General features: G+C 38.1%; 1 protein-coding gene across 2 annotated transcripts in view; it reads right to left on the bottom strand.

The window, feature by feature from the left end:
• Positions 1–20,310, bottom strand: part of GLI3 (GLI family zinc finger 3) — a 425,689-nt gene that overhangs the window by 76,738 nt on the left and 328,641 nt on the right. For both annotated transcript variants that reach the window (XM_068236373.1, XM_068236372.1), the window contains one exon: positions 9,353–9,554. In XM_068236373.1, the coding sequence (XP_068092474.1) occupies positions 9,353–9,554 (202 nt within the window). The remainder of the gene's footprint in view (positions 1–9,352; positions 9,555–20,310) is intronic.

Raw genomic sequence — 20,310 nt, 5'->3', positions numbered from 1 at the left:
TATTTAGACTTTGAATAAGTCCTGTTTTAGGCTACACTTGATCACAAAGTAATTATATTACTATTAGTAACACTGCCATTTAATACAAGAATATCATTATAAATACCCTCGGAGAACGTTGGCTGGATCTGAAGAATTCGCATTTCATTTTACACACTGCTACTTTATTTTTTATAATGCAAAGCCCAAAACGTGGGAGAAACAGTAATTGTTCTCAGTGAGAGTCAGTAGGAAATCAGTAATAATGTTTCGTTATTACAAGCCCATAGTCCCTGCCAGTGTTCCTGAAAGGAGCAATGAATGATTACAGCCTGACTTTGCTAAGGTAACCACTGTGGATGATTGATAGGGCATTAATCAAAAGATGCATATCAGCTTCAGAATTTGTTCACAAGCTCCCTTCTAATAGCTGATTTCATGTTCACTGACTTCTATGCCAGTTTGTTCAATTTATTCTTCAATGTACAGTACAAACCATTTATCACAGAGCACAGTGATTTAATGCTCCCTCTTCCTTTCAGTGAACAAATATTACGAAGTGTAACTACCCTGTTCTGTTCATTAAAATGCAGAAAAACAATGTCATACATGGCTTTGGAAGACTGGTCTGCAGTGATTGAAGCCAAGTGCAGAATGATTGCAAAAGTTATTAGGACAGTGCATATTATATTATATTTTCCAAATATTACACATTTTCGTATTACATGTTTTCAATGTGAAAATACAAAGTCAAATTAGCAATCCACTGATGGCTGCACAAAGTAAAATGATATAATAATGTCTGTCTTTTGTATGTTGCGATATTAATTTGTACTGTGCAAGTAATATTTAAATGTATAGTTATTATTCATGCACACCTAAAATTAAATCATAACAGCAACAAAAAAAGGTTATAAAAAATAACAACTATAAAACACATATGTATTACCATTAAAGAAAGATAGCTTTAGTGCTAATTTTCAAGAACATGCTACTTGACTGCCCAACTAGAACATTAATTGCACTGTTATCTTACAGGCAGCATGGGAAGTCTACTATAGGGAACTATAACCACGCTTGTGCATGTGCAGTTTAGAGGTGTAGGTGGACTTGCAAGTTTCTTGAGCTGAAGTTCCTTTAAAAGCACCCCACAAGGATCTTTATAGCTTCTGTGAGGTATCTTGGAAGCCTTTGCAAGCATATCCGTTGGATGAATTTTACAAGCTCTAGCGAGTTGGTTTCCCATTACATTGCTGTACTTGTGTGTAAAGCTGTTGCAAGTAACTACTCTTCTTTACTGCAGATCCGAATGCCATAACAAACCTTTTTCTAAGTGAACCGTAGGGTTCTTATGAAGCTGCAGCTCCTGGAGATATACTGGGTGGAAGAAGGCACCCCCCAAAATGATACCATGATTGTTGCAATGGGTAAGGAACAGTCTTACCTTAGGCTTGAAAGTTATGAAGATTCATTAGACACCAATTAAAAATGACCTTGACAAGTAATTTAAGAAAGGAATCTATGCAGCCAGCCATGGCCACTGAGAACTCATGCAAAAAAACTCTGTCCTTGTTTTGAAGAAGCAAAGAATGTGAGTGTTTTATTTTGATAAATATTCAAGTTTTAAAGGGAACCAGAGAGGAACTCTGTTTAAAAACAGAAAAAGCTTTTATACATACCTGGGGCTTCTTCCAGCCCCATACGCACGGATCGCTCCCACGCCGCCGTCCACCGCTTCCTGTATCGGCGGTACCAGGTCCCGTCACTTCCGGCGGACGCGGCCAATTGTCCGCATGAGCAGGGGCTCTCTCCATACCCTTACGCATGTGGCTGCTCAGTATGCAGCTGCACGCTAAGTGTATGCCGGGAGCCCCTGTGATGCGGATAATTGGCCGCGTCCTGCCGCCGACTGTCCGAAACTACGGGACCCGGTACCGCCGGATACAGGAAGCGGAGGATGGCGGCGTGGGAGCGATCTGTGCGTATGGGGCTGGAGGAAGCCCCAGGTATGTATAATAGCTTTTTTCTGGGGCCTCTGGTTCCCTTTAACAGTGTCATGCTATGAGAGTTTTTTTTTTATTTGAGGCATAATACGGAATAAATTCTGGTGTTTAAAGTCATATACTGGTTATTAGAAATCAGGATTGAATCTATACTGTAAGGAAAAATCATCTGGACTGGAATTGGTCGTGTATGGTTGGAGGTGACTTGGTAATATCCCCAAGGCTCATTTAGACCCGGGTGGTCTCATCGTCTGGTGAGTGTCGCTTTATTGGGTGTGGTGGAGGTGCCTATCCGCGATTGTTGCTCAGAGAATGGAGTGGAGTGTCTCTAGAACTGAAAAAGGGACGTGTCAATAACAGACAGTGTCTGTACTATGAATAGTACCCCACTCAGAGTACTCAGAGTGATTGACCTGAAGAAGCGCATGAGCCCCTCATTATGCATTGCCCTTTTTTATTGGTGTCTAATATATCTTAACCTCCAAACCTGAGGTAAGACAGTTTCTTGTCCACTGAATTAATCATTGTATCGTCATTACGTCATTTTTTTTTTGGGGGGGGGGGGGGGGGGCGTGTAAAGGTATGTCCACAAGAAGACTTCTGTTCAATTTTAACTATGAGTAACATTACACCAATTTTTACTGATAATTTTCTATACACAGTTTACAGTAAATTTTCCATAAGAGCTTGGTCTTTCCCTGTCACAATTGTTTTCTATCCACCCATGGTAATTACAGAGCTGTCATAAGCATGCACTGAATTATTTGGACCGTGCAACAATTTGAGTAAGAGTACGTTACTTCTAGACCGCCAGCATGTGTGCAGCATGACTCCAACCTACATGCTTTCTGTATGCAAACAGATCAGGTTATAAAACGCCCAAGAATTTGTTTTCTTTTTCGTTATGTCCATTTATTTGTGTGCACCCTAATCGTGCTTTATAATTACATTTTTTTCTTTGCATGCCTGCTGGGGCAAAGTTCTCTCTAAAGAGCTATTTAGTCCAGAGATGTACATGATGCACTTGATTTATTAAAGTATAAATGTGAAGGAATGTAAAATCAACTTGGTTCTGCTTACAATATTCACACAGTATCTGTAGAAAATAATTCTGATAACTGAATTTTTTGTTAACTTCACCTGATTTCATACCTAAATAAATCAGGTCAGATGTGTATTGAGCTGATGCTACAGTATATCATAATGAACGCAGGTGGAAGCGACAGACCTCATTTATGCAGCTGCCCTAATTTCTGTCAATAGCTTTCCCAGATGCATTCTACGGCTGTGATAGTGTCATATGTCTTTATGCTTTTTTTTTTTTTTTTATAAACAAGTGTTGGTTGAACCTTCATAACTAACGCCAAAGTGTTGTGGAAAAAATCCAAACTGTGTCATCTCAATACCGATGCCTAATACTACACCCGAAAAAGAACAGTAATAATTTACAAAAGACCTATGAGTATAATGAGTATAATAAAGACCAATGAGTGTTCTTTAAAATCATTTGAAAGAACTAATCAGGGGCAGATAAATTTATGTCAAACATTTTTAGTGAAATTAAGAGTTTTACAAAACAAATAAGAGAAATAAATAATCTTCAACATAAATTCAATTCAATACATTAATTCATTCCTCAGAATTGAAATAGTTCATATATCATACAACGTTAAATTGGAGAAATCTATATAGAAACAGAATGTTTTACCTAGGTGGCTGAAATGTGTTTTGAACCAGTTGTTCTACACACTGAGGCTAAGTTGTAAAGGTGTATGTTGAGAAGGTTTAGCCCACCTACCTGAAGTTCTGAGTAACTGTAGTCTAACTTTGGATACTTTGCTTCCCTCCCCCCCCCCCCTTCAAATACGATTAGTTAGTGCTGAGTTAATACAATTGGTATATTTGTACTTGATAAGGATAGAAAAAGATGTGAAGGAAAAATATAATCTTGAATGAGGACACCGTCCAATGAGGCTGACAAAGTCAATCCTCTTTTCAGAATTTTTTTATGATTTTGTCAATAATAGGGTAGAAGTTGAATTTGTATAGTTAGGATGTATCTATTTGGTGGAAATTTAACACCTTGATATTTGAGTGACTGCACGGACTAGGGAATCATTCACACCACACGACGCTACAGAAAAAATGAATCCACAATGGCATAACTTTGATAGAAGAGTGGGGTGGAGATGACCAAAATAAATGTGTGTTAAAAGTCTAAACAAGTGTAAATAAGGAGTCCATTAGCCTCAGGGGTGTGCAACTGTAGATCTCGGAGAGTCCTAACAGGGCAAGAGGTCCATCCAGCCTCTAATTCATTAGTCCAAAGCATGCAGAAATTAACGTATAAGACTCAACCCTAAACGGAGTAATATCCAACTTGTCTTTATCCCATAAATGCGGTAATACAACTTACAAACCAGCACAATGTTTCAGGCCTGTCGCCTTTTGTCATTTGACTAAGGGCCACAGGCCGGACACATTGTGCTGATTTTGTAGGTTGCAATACCGCATTTATGGAATAAAGCAAAGTTGGATATAAATCAGTTTAGGGTTGAGTCCTATATGGGAGTCTCTGCATGCTTTCTTAAAACTTTAAAACATAACATGTTAATGACAGGTAATCGCTTAATTCTCCAGAACATAACTGCACCATTGGGCTCTGATCTGTAGTGGAGGATTGTGGATTGTCATGTTTAAAATAATTTGTTAATTATGGATGTTTATATAATAAAGAATGTACACATTTTTTAAATAAGGAAAACTGGTTGGTGCATTTATTATAGAGAAATTCTGGATTTGTATTAATTATTGATTTGTAAATTTTTTTGCTTTTTTTTTTTTTTGCCTAAGCACACTAAGAGGTAGTAATATGAGGTACAAATAGAAAAGTATAGCGAAGACAGAAAACCTTGAACGTAAACCTGAAATTGGTTATTAGCTAAAGTAAATATCGGAGTATCCCATATCAATGGTCACACAGCTTCTCACTGCATCCAGCAGTACTAAGCAAGGTAGAGTGAGTTGCACTCAGGAAACACACTGTCTTGTCAATGGTCACATAGCTTCTCACTGCATCAAGCAGTACTAAGCAAGGTAGAGTGAGCTGCACTCAGGAAACGCATTGTCTCAGGGCTCTTTCACATCAGCCAACGCGTGCAGGAGCCGTTCTCCTGCACGTGTTGTCTGCCTGCGGCATGTCGTCGGGTAACTGCGGTGCGACGCAATCAGCGACGGTAGCTGGCAATCAAACCCGACGGAAAACGCCAGCTCGCGGGTACGTCGGACGAAAAACTGCGCCCGGGTGCGTCGGAATCGCAACGCATCAAAACGCAGCATGGGGTGTGAAAGGTAAAATGAAAGTCTATGGACTTTCATTTTACCTTGGTTAACGCAACTGTTAGCCGTTTGCGCTAACGCACAAAATCTGCGCAAGTGTGAAAGAGCCCTTATCAATGGTCACACAGCTTCTCACTGCATCGAGTAGAACTAAGTAACGTAGAGTGAGCAGCATTCAGGAAACGCATTGTCTTGTCCATTGTCACATAGCTTCTTACTACATCAACAAGTATGAAGCTAAGGGTTGCCATGGTTTTACTGAACCTTGAATTAACTGCAATTTTTCCATTGATTTACACTTGGGAGAATGAACCTGTGCATGATTACTTCTTCATTTAAAATAATAGCATTTATATTCACTGCAGTTTTGGTTTTACATAAAAAGAATCTTTGAACACCACTTTTTCTTTTCTTTTTTTTAGGGCATGGTCTTAAATGGTAAAGTAATCAAAGCTCTCATCTGACCTATTTACATAGTTTCAGCTAAATAGTTTCTATGTTGTCTGATGGCATGCTTTCTGGCATGGAATCTCTATGCAATTTGCACATTAGGAATGTAAATACAAAAAGGATACAGGCAAAACAATAGCATTTTCAGTATTTTGAACATGAACTACTTGCATGGTGTAGTAATAAATTTAGATAGTAAATCTGCAAATTTCTATAGAAAATAAAATATAAAAAACATCTTCTAAGTTAGACCTCAATCTTGATCTCGATTTGTAATTTGTTTTGATTTGTGTTTCAATTTTGGCCTCACAATTATGAATGTTGCTGCATTATTTATTGATCTTTTATATCCTGATAAATTAATTAAACACATTTTTTCTAATGATTTACATATAATACACAGTGTTAAAGATGTTACAGAAACTGTAAAATTATACATTTTTGCAAGTAAGGAGGAGCTGCATCATAGGCTAATAATAAACAAAACAAAATAATAATATAATGCAGGTCAGGCCAGGTTTGTTAGTTCATCTGTCCAGTCATGCCAGGGGACATGAATTTGTCTGTAGACTGGTATACAACTCATCACTACAGAAGCTTAGTAATGTATGGCATGCACAACGCAAGCACAGTTTTTGCAGAGCTTTACGAAGAAAAATTCACATTAGTAACTGTCCTCACAGCCCACAATTTAAAGACTGGCCAGGACTCCGACCTAGGACTCTAGAATAAAACGCCAAAACTGCTAGGTGCACTCATCTTTATATTCCTTCTAGTGAATCCAATCAGAATGATTACATATTTCTAACAACAGTCAAGCTTTATTTGAACACTGCAGATGCGCTTTCTTTTCAGTTGAGATATGTCATCCAGTTCCATTCAATGTGAACATTCTCCCGTCTTAATACAACTTGTCTGTTTATCCTTGTGTATGTCTGACAATGCTGCCTTAATTACTGACCTATTCAAGACATTACTTAAGGTGGCCATACACTGGCCCGATTTGCGGCAGTTTCGACAGCAGATTCGATCACTGGGATCGAATCTGCTGCCAATCGTTCGCGCAACACGCACCCGCCGATCCGATTTCCTCCCGAAATCGGATCGGTCCGTCGATCGCGCCGTGCGGGAAATTACCCTCGATCGCCCGCGGGTAGGGAGCGCGTCGCTAGCGGCGGCCGATCCGATCAGGTATACATTACCTGAGGCTGGCTCCCGGGCATCCCGTCCGTCACTGCTCCCGTCATGGCACCTCCGGCATCCTCGTATAACTTCCGCTGTCATGCCAGTGACAGCGGAAGTACAACTAGAGGGCGCTCTATTTGAACTTCCGCTGTCACTGGTGTGATAGCTTAAGTTCTATGCGGATGCCGGAGCCGGAGGTGCCACATGACAGGGACATCACGCCCGGGAGCCAGCCTCAGGTAATGTATACCGGCGGGGGGAGCGGCGGCAGCACCACCACAACAGATTGTGATCGGTTTCAGGCTGAAATCGATTCACAATCTGTTTGCAGGAAAGGCAGCCATACGATCCCTCTCTGATCAGATTCGATCAGATAGGGATCTGTCAGCTGGTCGATCTGATGGCACATCGACCAGTGTATGGCTGCCTTTATACTTTCGACCAGCTGTTAACCCTAAAAGACCTCATTCAATTTTGTTGCTGTATTGCCCTATTAACTCCTCTCTAACGTAATTATGAGCAGCCAATAAGGAGTTCAATAGGTGCAAAATACATTGTTCTGACCATTCTGTATTCATGCACATGGCAAGTGAGGGGCACTTGAGCTTCCACTGATCTTCATATCCACAGTGGTTCATCAGCCACAACCATCACTTTTCAGTAGAAAACATAGAAGTACACTGCCTGCTGACATGCACTGCAGCCACGTACCGTTCCTATCAAGGTGGTGATCTGGAACAAACACTTAAAATGGATACCTTACATATGTGAATAGGAATCGACATCTTGTGGCCAAATAGTAAAATTAAACCTAAATACATTTTATTTATTAAAAAAACCCACACTTACATTTAAAATTAACTCCTTCCCTCCCAAACGCTCACATAGTACTCAAATATATATATATATGTTTTTGCATTAAAAAAATGACATAAAAACATAAATAGTTACCTTAGGGACCCAACTTTTATAACATGTATGTCAAGAGGGTATATTACTGTTATATTTTAAATTATGGGCTTGGTAATTAGTAATGGATTCAAAACTGAAAAAAATGCACCTTTATGCCTCGTTCACATCATAATCGCTTCCGTGCAGATATGGAAGCGCGTATGATGTGCTGAAACGCAGGAACGGCAGAAAGGCATAGACTGCCCTTCTACCGTTCACATCTACTGCGCTCCGCAGCAGTACGATGCGCTGGGAAGCGCTTGCGTACTGCTGGCTGCATTTTGTTTGGAAGCGTAGAGCTGATCCCATCACTGTCAATGGATGGGATCAGCAGCGCAGCGGCACAGATGGCGCGCGATCGGATACGCTGCATTCGGATCGCACGGCCATCTGTGCTCCTCAGATGTGAACGAGGCCTTACTTCCAAATAAAATATTGGCACCATACATTGTACTACGGAAAAATTTTAAATGTTGCATTAACCAGGACAAATGGGCAAATAAAATGTGTTGGTTTTATCCACAGTAGAACGTTTAATTTTAACACTATAATGGCCGAAAATGGATAAATATTTTTTTTTTCCAATTTTTTTCTTATTATTCCCATTAAAATGCATTTAGAAGAAAATAATTCTTAGCATAATGTATCTCCCAAAGAAAGCCTAATTGGTGGTGAAAAAAAACAAGATATAAAACACTTTGTTGTGATCAGTAGTGATTAAGTTATTGTCAAAAGAATGAGAGGGGCACTGACAGGTGAAAATTGCTCTGGTTCTAAAGGGGAAAAACCCCTGGGTGGTCAAGCTGTTAATATAGCAACTGTCACGGAAGTGCCATTAAGTTATGGCAATAGTGGCAACCACTGAAAACTGTCGATACTGCATAAGACATGCCTCTACAAGTCATACCTCTACACTGAAATTAATTCACAATCTTGTCCACTATAGGGAGAGCATGCAAATTCTACAGGCCCTTACCCACCTCATGATTTTTCAAACAACTTGCGATTTTTGGAGCAATGAACAAATGTTTTTGCAATCTCACAACGTGGGTATAGCCACGCGATTATGTGAACAATGTTTGTTGACAACAACCCTCACGGCAGATCTTTAAGATCCGCAACAACGCCAAGTAAGGTACCACGATCGATTGAACTCGTTTGCACCGTCGTGTGCTGTTGCGTGTACCAGCCGGAAAGAAAGATGGATCGGGGGGTGTTCGTCATTGGGGAACGTCCCTGTCATTCATCTTCCTGCCTTGTTAGGCGAGTATTTAACTTAAGTAGTTGACAGTAGAGTCAGAGAAAGACCATGGAAATGTAACGTTAAAAGGCACCACCCTGCCCACTAAGAAGGTTGGTGAAAATAAAAACTTTAAATAACTTTAATTATTAAAACTGTAAATAATATCTGATAATTGCCAGAAGGTATTTGAGTTTTTTCTTACCTTATTGCACTTGCTGATAAATGTCCATAAGAGCCACTAGCTGAGGAGCTGCTTCGTGAGTTGTTGAGAATGGTAACTAGAGAGTTTGGAGATGTTCTAATCATGGTCTGAAGGTCAAAACTGTGATCAGAGAGAGGGGATATGGACAATGTTCTTTTCCGGCTTGGCCGTGCTGTCAGCCTTGGACTGGGAAACCTGGAACCTTAAAAAAAAGAGGAACACTTGAATATGCCTGTTCTCTATTCAGAATGCACTCTAGATACTTATTGTTCGGTGTAGCGCTGATAAATAAAGAACTATTATTCACAATCACATATACAGTAACACTGAAATTTTTTTATTACCTAAGTGGTAAAAAATTATCTTTGTTTTATGTTAAATACAGCTGTAGTGTGTGCATCAGTTCATGGAACACTTTTTCCTCCATTTCTAAACAAACATTACAAATGTTCACAACAAAAATCTGAATATATTCCTTTGAAAGTGCAGATGTAAAAAATGATGTGTATATACAAGACATTATTATTACAGTGCAGCCCCTGCTCTCTACAGACAGGATCAAAACCGCGAGTGGTTTTGACAAGTGCCTTCACTTTCCACCTGTGATCTACTGGCTACAATTGAGGAAAATTAGGAAGAAAAATGTATCTTCCAAAGCTTTCCTCAGGGGAGCTCTGTTTATTAATGTGCAAGCAACATGATAAATTGCTAAACAAAAGGATAAGACTTCTATGTATTAGCCCTCTCATTTCTAGTGATTTATGAATCTGACGGCTGCAGCGACATTCTCATCATTAATTCACCGCAAACAATGAAACGGTGCTGCTTGGGCCTAACAGACAAGCATGTACCTCCTTTAGTTAGTGGAGCTGAAAATAAACAGACATTCAGATTAAGATACAGGCTTTCTAGCCCGATTTTATTTGCTAAGCAGAGTAAGACTATAGACATTGGAATGAAAAGTAACACCAAAATGGGTCTGATTTACTAAGGCTGCAAGAGCAAAACCTTGATATAGGGTGGTTCAAAAAAAATCTAATTTGCTCCATCTTAACAAAATAAAATCTGCCCACAAGTTATCATAAGAACATACATTTTAGATTTACGTATCATTTGCTTACTATGTCCTTATATGATCCGTTCTAAGCAATGGCTAGAGTGATCACCAACAAAAAGCAAGTCATGCTTGTGTTTGTAGGAAATAACTTTTTTTTTTTTTTACAAAGCACTGAAGCCACTAATGATTTTAATAGTCAAATGGGAGGAGGTTGAAATATTAACTTTTCCATTATAAAGTTACTAAACTCTTGTCTGTCATTTACTGCAAAATTATTGTTTTTAACAGATGTATTTGTATTTAGAAATGATTTAGCCTCGGCTTACTAAAACAGCACCAGTTAGTCCTTGAGTTGAGTTTTAGTGACATATATAATATACACACACACACAAACTAGTGTGTGTGTGTAAATATGTGTATGTATATAGGCACTTGGCTCTCTATTATGTATTACTGCCAAGCCTGGATAATGTGAAATAAAAGGATAAAGTAAAAAAATACTAGATATATATGTGTGTGTGTGTGTGTGTGTGTGTGTGTGTGTGTGTGTGTGTGTGTGTGTGTGTGTGTGTGTATGTGTGTGTGTGTGTGTGTGTGTGTGTGCATTCTGTCAGCCATGGCTAATTTGGAAATCACAAGGGCTCCTAACATGTGAGCTTCTTCTATGCGAGTGACTTGAAGTTCATGGGCAGATTTGCACAGTTTTACAGTGGTACTGTCCCCCATTCCCAGAATAAAGTGCACTTTTTTGGGTTGGAGGGACACATCTTAAGAAAACTTTGTAACTGAAAGTCACTGTTATGGAACATTAGTAAAGCTCATCAACTTTTCAGTTTGGGTGTGTGTGTGTGTCCTGAGCTGTCTGACACGGTTTCTTGTATCATTTCTTGTATCACAGACACATAATCTAGATTCACTTCTGAGTGGATAACCTGCTGTTTCTGTTCTTTGCAAGCTGTGAGGTTGTCTACATAATTATCTTATGAATAAGATTCTGTAATAGGGATTATGTTAAAATAAATCAGGGAGGTGGAGAGATTAGTCTACAGCACTGAAATAGACACCAGACAATCCCAAACTGAAAAGTTGATGAGCTTTACTAATGTTCCATAACAGTGACTTTCAGTTACAAAGTTTTTTTTAAGATATGTCCCTTCAACCCCGAAAAAGTGCACCTTATTCTGGGAATGGGGAACAGTACCACTGTAAAACTGTGCAAATCTGTCCATGAACTTTAAGTCACTCACATAGAAGAAGCTCACATATTAGGAGCCCTTGTAATTTCCAAAATAGCCATGGCTAATAGCATGCATACACACACACACACACACACACACACACACACACACACACACACACACACACACACACACACACACACACACACACACCATTAGCAGTAGAAGTGAACTGCCACAGAAAATCTGAGGCCCTGTTAACATTTTGTTTAAAAATACTAATTTCCTGGATATCATGCTAATGTTTTAGTAGTTTTAGTATAGATCTGTGACGAGCATACAGTTACTAGCACAGATCAGCACCATGAAAACAAACTAGCTGATCTGCATATTCTCTCTGGGTCCAACACATTAACCATGGGAACATCATTTTTTAGAAATAATTAGCCAATAACAAATTGCATACTCTATCAATATAGCATTTCTTTAACTATTTACTGCATCTTGTGCAGTATATTTATGTCCCGCAGGCCTTCATCTGAAGTCACAGGGACATAGATATTCGTCTATCACCGCTGTGCGCTCCCACATGCTCCTGCGCACATTCTCATTACCGCCTGTTCACTGATCTAAGTGCTTGTGATCAGTGGCCAGTGGCATCATTGAGATGCCATGGCCATTGATAAAATGAAAGCAACACATACACGTGTTAATTCTTGTTAGCCTACTAACAGTACGCACAGGAAAAAAAAATGTGTGGGGACATCTTCTGGCCAAGTAGTAACATTACACCTACATACATTTTTTAAAATAAAATACACACATATACCATTCAAATTCACCCCTTACCTCCCCCACTCTCCCACAGTTACCCAAATAAAACATGCATATAAGAAAAATGACAATTAAAAATAAATGCATAAATGGTTACCTTAGGGACTAAAATTTTTAATATGCATGTCATGAGGGTGGTATATTACTGTTATTTTTTGCAGTTATGGGCTTGTTATTAGTGATGGATGCAAACCAGAAAAAAATACACCTTTATTTCCAAATAAAAATATTGTTGCCATAATTTGTACTAGGGAAATATTCGAAATGTTGCAATGACCAGGACAAATAAGCAAAATTTGTGGGTTTTATCCAGAGTAGAACATTTTATTATGGGGGAAAAAAACCCTCAGTGGTCACCTAGTTAAATATTATACAGCATATTTAAAATTAAGCACAACAATGGCAAAAATTAATGATCTCTCAATTAGGCTCGCTTTAAAAATATTATATAACCAATTTAAAATTAAACACACCAGAGACATGCTTATTTTATTTCTTAAATAATGGTGCTAGCTAATAGTTCCTTATAAAAAGGTGAAAATGCCAGCATTTTGATTAATTGTTCTAAAAGTTAAGCTAAAATCAGTTTAAATAATCATGTGTATGCACTGTTTTGAACCACAGTATGTATATTTTATTTATTTTATATTGTTTGTACTTTTCCTCATAATGGTGTTTGTCATGTCCATGTAACAAACAATAATTTATATTGCTATCAGTAGTAAAACTAAATTTACAGGTTGTAGACAAAATTAATCTCTGGTCTTCAAAATCAATTATCTGCTCTCTAACACTGAGGTTGCAGGTATCATTATCCTTCATTTAAGTCAGGAAGATGAAATAGCATGACAGCCTCAATTTTCAGCCACTCATGGCATGTAACCCCATTAAAGCCTTCCCACTATAGAGGAGATTAACATAAGTTATCCACCATGAATACAATTTATCTACTGTTTAAATAAAGCCTTTGGCTCTCATTATAAACACAAACACAGCAGGATTTATTTTATGCCCAGAGATAATTATCTGCTCAAATGTTTTTTCCACTTAGACCAACATCAGCCTAGTTAGCGACTGCTTTCCGGCCTCATCACTTCTGCTAGTTTACGTAACAGTACTCTGGAAAGCTGTATTTTTCATTAACCATTTGTTTTTCAAGTATTCAGTTCACATCTTAATAATGTTGTGACTGTCACTATTAAACTAACTAAAGCAGTTTTAAGAATAAGTATACAGTTATGAAGTAGTTTTCCCCTTCAGCATTTCTTCTGTTTGAAAATCAGAATAGATTCTGGTATTTACAAAAAATAAACAGATAAATATTCATACAACCATAAAACATATTTAACATTATTTTTTCACTTACTTAGGGACCGGTTATCCACTGCCTGTACTACAAATACAAAAAAACAAGTACCCCCTTAAACCAAAAGCCCCTAAATACAGAATTTTTGTTTTCCAAGTTTCCTAAGCGCCCTTATTCAACTCACGTTTTCTCCTAAGTTTTCTCTTAGGTGATATTTTACACCTTCATCAATAAAATGCTTTTAAAGCTACCAGCAAGCAAGACAATGCTCACCTACTTTTGATCCTTTTTCACTTGAAAAGGGCTGAAAAGTTATTTTAAGCAGAAGATGAAAAATTATCTCCTAGGAGAAATTTAGGAGAAAAAGTGAATTATATATGGTAATGCTCATAATTTGTTTATCAGATGCTTGACATTTGAAAGCACTAACCAGCCCCTAAGTGCAGTCCCACATTGGGGAAAAAATGATAAACGATTTTAAATAAGGGCATAAAATACCACTTATGCCTCAAACAACAAAACAAACAAACATAGAACACTTATATTGCGCTTTTCTCCTGGCGGACTCTAAGCGCCAGAGCTGCAGCCACTAGGACGCGCTCTATAGGCAGTAGCAGTGTAAGGGAGACTTGCCAAAGGTCTCCTACTGAATAGGTGCTGGCTTACTGAACAGGCAGAGACGAGATTCAAACCCAGGTCTCCTGCGTCAGAGGCAGAGCCCTTAACCATTACTCCTTTCAGCCACACTGAAGCATTTTTGTCACCTGTCAGGGATCTGTATTCAATCCCTTGGGGGGGGGCAGTAAAGAGCCAACTCTGTACAGATGTGTCACTAGCCTCCAGGCTAGTAACATGTGTGTTGCTATGGAGGGCGGTGAAGGGTCAACAAGTAGTGAGTGATGAATCAGTTTACCATAAGTGAGGGAATGGGGAGAACAATGCAATTGGGCAAGCTCGGGCATGGAGATTTTTTAATATGTCCAGTCAAACTTTTCCTCAATAAACTGCCCAAAGGGACTTTCTGTCCAGTGTTTTCTTGGAATTTCCTCTACCAAGAAAGGGTCACTTACCACTGGGTAAATTGCTGCAAATGGGGATGACACTAAATAGTTCACACATTACTCAGTATGTTCATTGGTGCTCATGACTTGGATATAAGTCGAACCCAATACTTATAGTAAATCAGACCTTATTTCTAGACTTATAGTCAAGTATATATGGTACTTAAAAACATTTAATGCTGTCAAAGTTGATCAATTTCATTGCAATAAAAAAATCATTATCTCATGGATCCAACTGGATCCAAGTTCAGCATCTGCTGGAGAAACTGGAATAAAAGAGACTTGTCCTGCAAATACCTGTATATTTGTAATGAAAACAGATTCACTGGGATATATATATAATAATAACAACCCTGCATTCATTTTAAAAACCTGACTTGCCTAAGGGAAATTTAAAATAAATGTAAAGGAAGAAAATCCCTCAGGTCTCACTGGATGCTTGAAGTAAATACTATTTCAATAAATAATACCCTGTGATTAAATAATCTAAGTTGTATAATAGTAAATAGTATATAGTAATAACACAAGATAATGTTTCTTTATGCAATTTGTTGACATAGGTCATTTAATAATGTAATGTATTTAAAATGGTAAATCCACACTTCAATGCAATATTTCATAATTTATTTGCAAAAGTTACACATACATAGATGGTTTAGTGAGAGCAGGCGAGTAATTCAGTAAGATCCAGTGATTTTTGGTAAAGAGAGTGTAAGTTAAATTTGCCTTCTTCAGCACAAGGGGTGTAATGACTAAAAAACAACAAGCAATTCATTATATCAGTTAAAAAAAGTGTTGTTTTTGGCTACCTGCCAACATAGTGCAAAGCTGTAGGGATATGATCTCTGCGCTCCATATAAGGAAAGTGTAATCCCCCATCCAAGAATAAGAAGGTTAAGTCATACTGAAGGTAAACATTTGTACCAGGTCAGCAAATGTTACCAGCAATATGTAATATAATTATGAATTACAACTAAGAAAACTGAAGATTGTGAATTTTGGTATAAACACAGTCTATTTTTATTACCAATGCACAGTTTAAGATAGAATGCAGTGTTAACACTGAAACAATTACAATATTTTTGCTGCTACCATAAAATGTTCTAGTAAGAATGTGGTTCTGTTGATATGATATTGTCCCATCAGAGAACACACTGATGACACCAAAAAAAAAAAAAAAACTCCCACTGTCAATCTTACCAGCAACTTCACTAATTAAAATTGTGCTATTTGACTTCAAGGAGTTTTAGGCTAAGTTTATGTTATGTGTGTTACATAATGCTAATGCAACGCACGCTGTGGCTGTTAAAGGGAGTCTGAAGCGGATTAAAATAAAACAGATATGGGAAGGCTCTAGGTCCTATAGAGCCTTCCCGTTCACCTCCTGGGGTCCTCGTTCCCCCGCAGGCTCCCCCATTAGCAGTCCACAACTGTTCAGTCATAGACTGCTCTCTTCCCAATGGGTGGCCCTTCACACACGTGCTGTACAGAGCCACAGGTCTTCGGAAGCCTGAGTGCTTCCGAAGACTGCCAAAGTCTCCCGTGGCGGGAGATTCCAAAGGAGGCTCCTACGGGGGAATTATGACACCGGGAGGAGAACGGGAATAGGGTCCAGAACCTTCCCTCTCCTTAGGTGAGTATCTTTTTTTTTTTTTAAAGTTGCTTCAGACTCACTTTTACATAGTTACATAGTTATTTTGGTTGAAAAAAGACATACGTCCATCGAGTTCAACCAGTACAAAGTACAACTCCAGCCCGTCCCCCACATACCCCTGTTGATCCCGAGGAAGGCAAAAAAAACCCCACAAGGCATGGTCCAATTAGCCCAAAAAGGGAAAAATTCCTTCCTGACTCCAGATGGCAATCAGATAAAATCCCTGGATCAACATCATTAGGCATAACCTAGTAATTGTAGCCATGGATGTCTTTCAACGCAAGGAAAGCATCTAAGCCCCCTTTAAATGCAGGTATAGAGTTTGCCATAACGACTTCCTGTGGCAATGCATTCCACATCTTAATCACTCTTACTGTAAAGAACCCTTTCCTAAATAAATGGCTAAAACGTTTTTCCTACATGCGCAGATCATGTCCTATAGTCCTTTGAGAAGGCGTCTTTTCTCTAGACTAAATAAACCCAGTTTATCTAACCTTTCTTGGTTTAAAACGCACATGTTATTTTCAAAGCAGGAACAATTGCTAAGTTATGTACGCTATGCGCTTTCCAACCATATTCAGAAATGCACAGTAGCTAGTGAATAGTACAACATGATCTGTTATAGAACAGATATATGAACATGCCCGTACAACTGTATGGGCCGCAAATTGACGTGTGTTTAACACAACACACCGTACATAGTGTGAATACATTCTTAGCATTTTTTATGCTGCTAAAAGAATTCTGAAAACTTTTCCAGTCTTCTACAACATCGGCCTGTAATAAAGAAACTAAAATTTAATGTAGTTATGATACACTATTCACAGCTTGGACCATATGAACACAGCCTGATTGCCTTTTTATCTGATTGCCATCTGGAGTCAGGAAGGAATTTTTTTCCCTTTGGGGCCTTGTAAGGGTTTTTCGCCTTCCTCTGGATCAACAGGGATATGTGAGGGAGCAGGCTGGTGCTGTACTTTGTTCTTTGGTTGAACTCGATGGACGTATGTCTTTTTTTCAACCCAAGTAACTATGTAACTATGATGTAATAAAAGAAGAAATCAGGTTCTTAAAACTTGGAGAACAAGAAAATGTAAGCCTGTTTTCAGAATTCCATTCTTTTCAGAACATCACTTCTTTCACACAGGCAACTGAAATAATTTGTTGGGCACTTTCATGCAGCTGCAAACATTCAGCACAGGCAATGCAGTGGTGTCTTGTACATGTGGTTAGAAATAGTTGGCATTTACCGGCTCTACATTGCAACTGGATGGCACTTGTCTAGCAGATTGGAAGCTGACCTGCATAGTAAGTGTGCAGTTCAGCCATCAATGTAATAGGGGCCTAAAACAAGCTCCCTGGCAGCCTATATACATCAATACATATTGACATTAATTAATGTAATTTTCAGATTTAAATTTTTTCTTCAATAAGCACAGAGAGACTGCCCTGAAATTATTAAAAAAGGGAAAAAAAGGAAAACCCTTTTGCTGTTGATGTTGCAATCAATTCACAGACCTCTCAGCAACCATGACTATGATCTAAGGCTAAGCAGACTCAGGAGAGGGTACCAAATCCTTACCACCTAAAGGCTGACCATTTTTGTTTCAATCAGTCCAACTTTGCTGGATCAATTTGAATATACTCAGATGCTTGGGCATCTCTAAAAATGCCCTGTAAATCAGTCCTAAAGTGTTTTTTATGTCTCGCATAATTATTTATTTAATTTGAAAATAAGTAAATTCTTAAGAAATATAAAAATAAACATTTGATTTTGCTGTGCTGCAGAGTCCCGCTGTTGGCGATCATTACTGAGGGGACAGCAGGACTCAGAGCTGCAGCAAAGCAAAGGCGAGGTACAAACAGACTTCTAGGGGTTGTAAGAAGCCCAAGGTAAGTAAAGCATAATATCGTTCTGTCACCTCGGATGTCTTTTAAAGTGAACCCGTGGTGATAATAAACTGATGAGCTAAAATTGTATTTATCCTCCTACTCCTTAAAAATGACATTTTTTAGATATCCCATGGTTTTATTTTATATTTAAACATTTACAAAGTAGACTTAATATGTTATTGTCTCTGCTTATTCTAAGTGTATTAAAGCGGTATTAAACTCTGACATAATATTCAATAAAAATGTGTTTTCCTACTTGTTATATCCTATACAATTATCAAATTTGCTTTTATGCATAAGTAGTATTATTCATTTAGAAATTACAGGTTCCCAAAGTACAGTTTTATTTGCTCTGAAAGCTGCCATTACATTTTATTCATAACTGGTGTATTTATATTGTAATGTATTCAGTAATGAATTCTGAGCAATGTATCAGTTCTGAACACATTAGAAGAAGTTTCTGCACAATCAGAAAATGTTTACATTCTCCTCTGCGACAATTAAGTAAACACAAGGTAATGTTATTACCAATTCGGATCTTCCTGCAGGGAGCTTTCTATTGAAAAAGTAAGTCCTGTGTTTTAACCCTTTGAATGCTGTTCTGCTAAAAAAAAACTAATTGTGGTAGTATATTATATGCTGTAAATAATCTTTTAGCGCAAAGAAGAAATGCTGGGTTTTATATAACTTTAAGTGTCCCAGAGTAAACTATTGACCTTTTTCTATCTCTCCCCTGCCCTCAGAAGTTCTATTCTGCTAGGAAAACTTTTATAGCTGTAACTTTCTTATCAGTAAAGTTTACTGTATTCCCAACAAGACAGAAGCTGTCACTTCCATGCCTAAAAATTAACCCTTTTAGGCAGCAAAATAAACAGCTAAACAGGTTATTAAACTGTACATACACATGTTTATCTCATCATGTCACATGTTGCCTCAGTACACTTTAAGGAGTTAAAGGTATATCTTAAAGAATGCTTAAGGGAAATCTTCAGATTAATTTAAAAGATGGTCATTTATTTTAGGCACTAGACTATTGAAGAAAATACAGGTTCCCAGGGCCAGTGTAAATACTAATGTCCACCTCAAGTTTATAAAATTGTATTAGATTATGTAGCATGAGACTAGTATTTAAGTGCTTAACAAATTCATCAATCCACGAGGATATGTGTTTTTGGGGAGGCTGATTTTGCATGCTTTTTAATCCTTAACTAGCCTAACCAATTTTCTCTATGAACTGGGTTGGGATTCTTTGTTTTTAATTCAGCTTTATATAAATGTAAGTTCAGTTTACTCAGAGAGTTTGGATTCCTTCATATAAAGCAGTAAGAGCCATCAGGCTATGGTGAACAATCAGGATTCTGAATAGCCTGACACAAACAGTTTAGCATGATTTACTTTAATCTGGGGTAAAGCTAGTAATTAGCGTTATCTGGTGTATCGTGCAAATAGATCCTTAGAGATTTTTCATCAAACACAAGCCACTGATGAAGTAGTTTAGGCCAAATGTATGTAGGTATAGTAGTTCATCAGTGTCATTAGGATTAAGGAAGGAAGTAGAGAGAGGTGGAGTGAGAGTTCTTTCAAACCATGGGAAACTGAAGGTCAGGTTTCAGCCATTTAGGTTGCAGACCATTTGGTGACTTCTGGTAAAATGTGTTCAATTAATTTTGTTGTGTGCTGGATTTACTCTCAGAATGATTCACTAAACAGAGGAGTGCCAGATGAGATTTTGAACTGCTGGTGAGTATGAGATTTAACTTCTTGTTAACCACTTCCCTTGCTTGCAAAACAATTATTTCAGTTCAGTTATTTGGGAACAAGTTGTTAAATCTGAATTTTATAAGTGATTGAAATCTCAGCTGATCCCTAAACCCGCATCAAATGTTATTGACAGACTTGGTCACTCTGATCGAATCTGCGGCACAACTAGCCACATAAATCAACATTTCGATTCAGGGCAAAAAATAATTCAGAT

The sequence above is a fragment of the Hyperolius riggenbachi genome, chromosome 5, assembly GCF_040937935.1.
Source record: "Hyperolius riggenbachi isolate aHypRig1 chromosome 5, aHypRig1.pri, whole genome shotgun sequence".
In the NCBI taxonomy this organism is placed as follows: domain Eukaryota; kingdom Metazoa; phylum Chordata; class Amphibia; order Anura; family Hyperoliidae; genus Hyperolius; species Hyperolius riggenbachi.
Note: the sequence above shows the minus strand (reverse complement) of the source record. Positions and strands in the feature narration are given on the sequence as shown.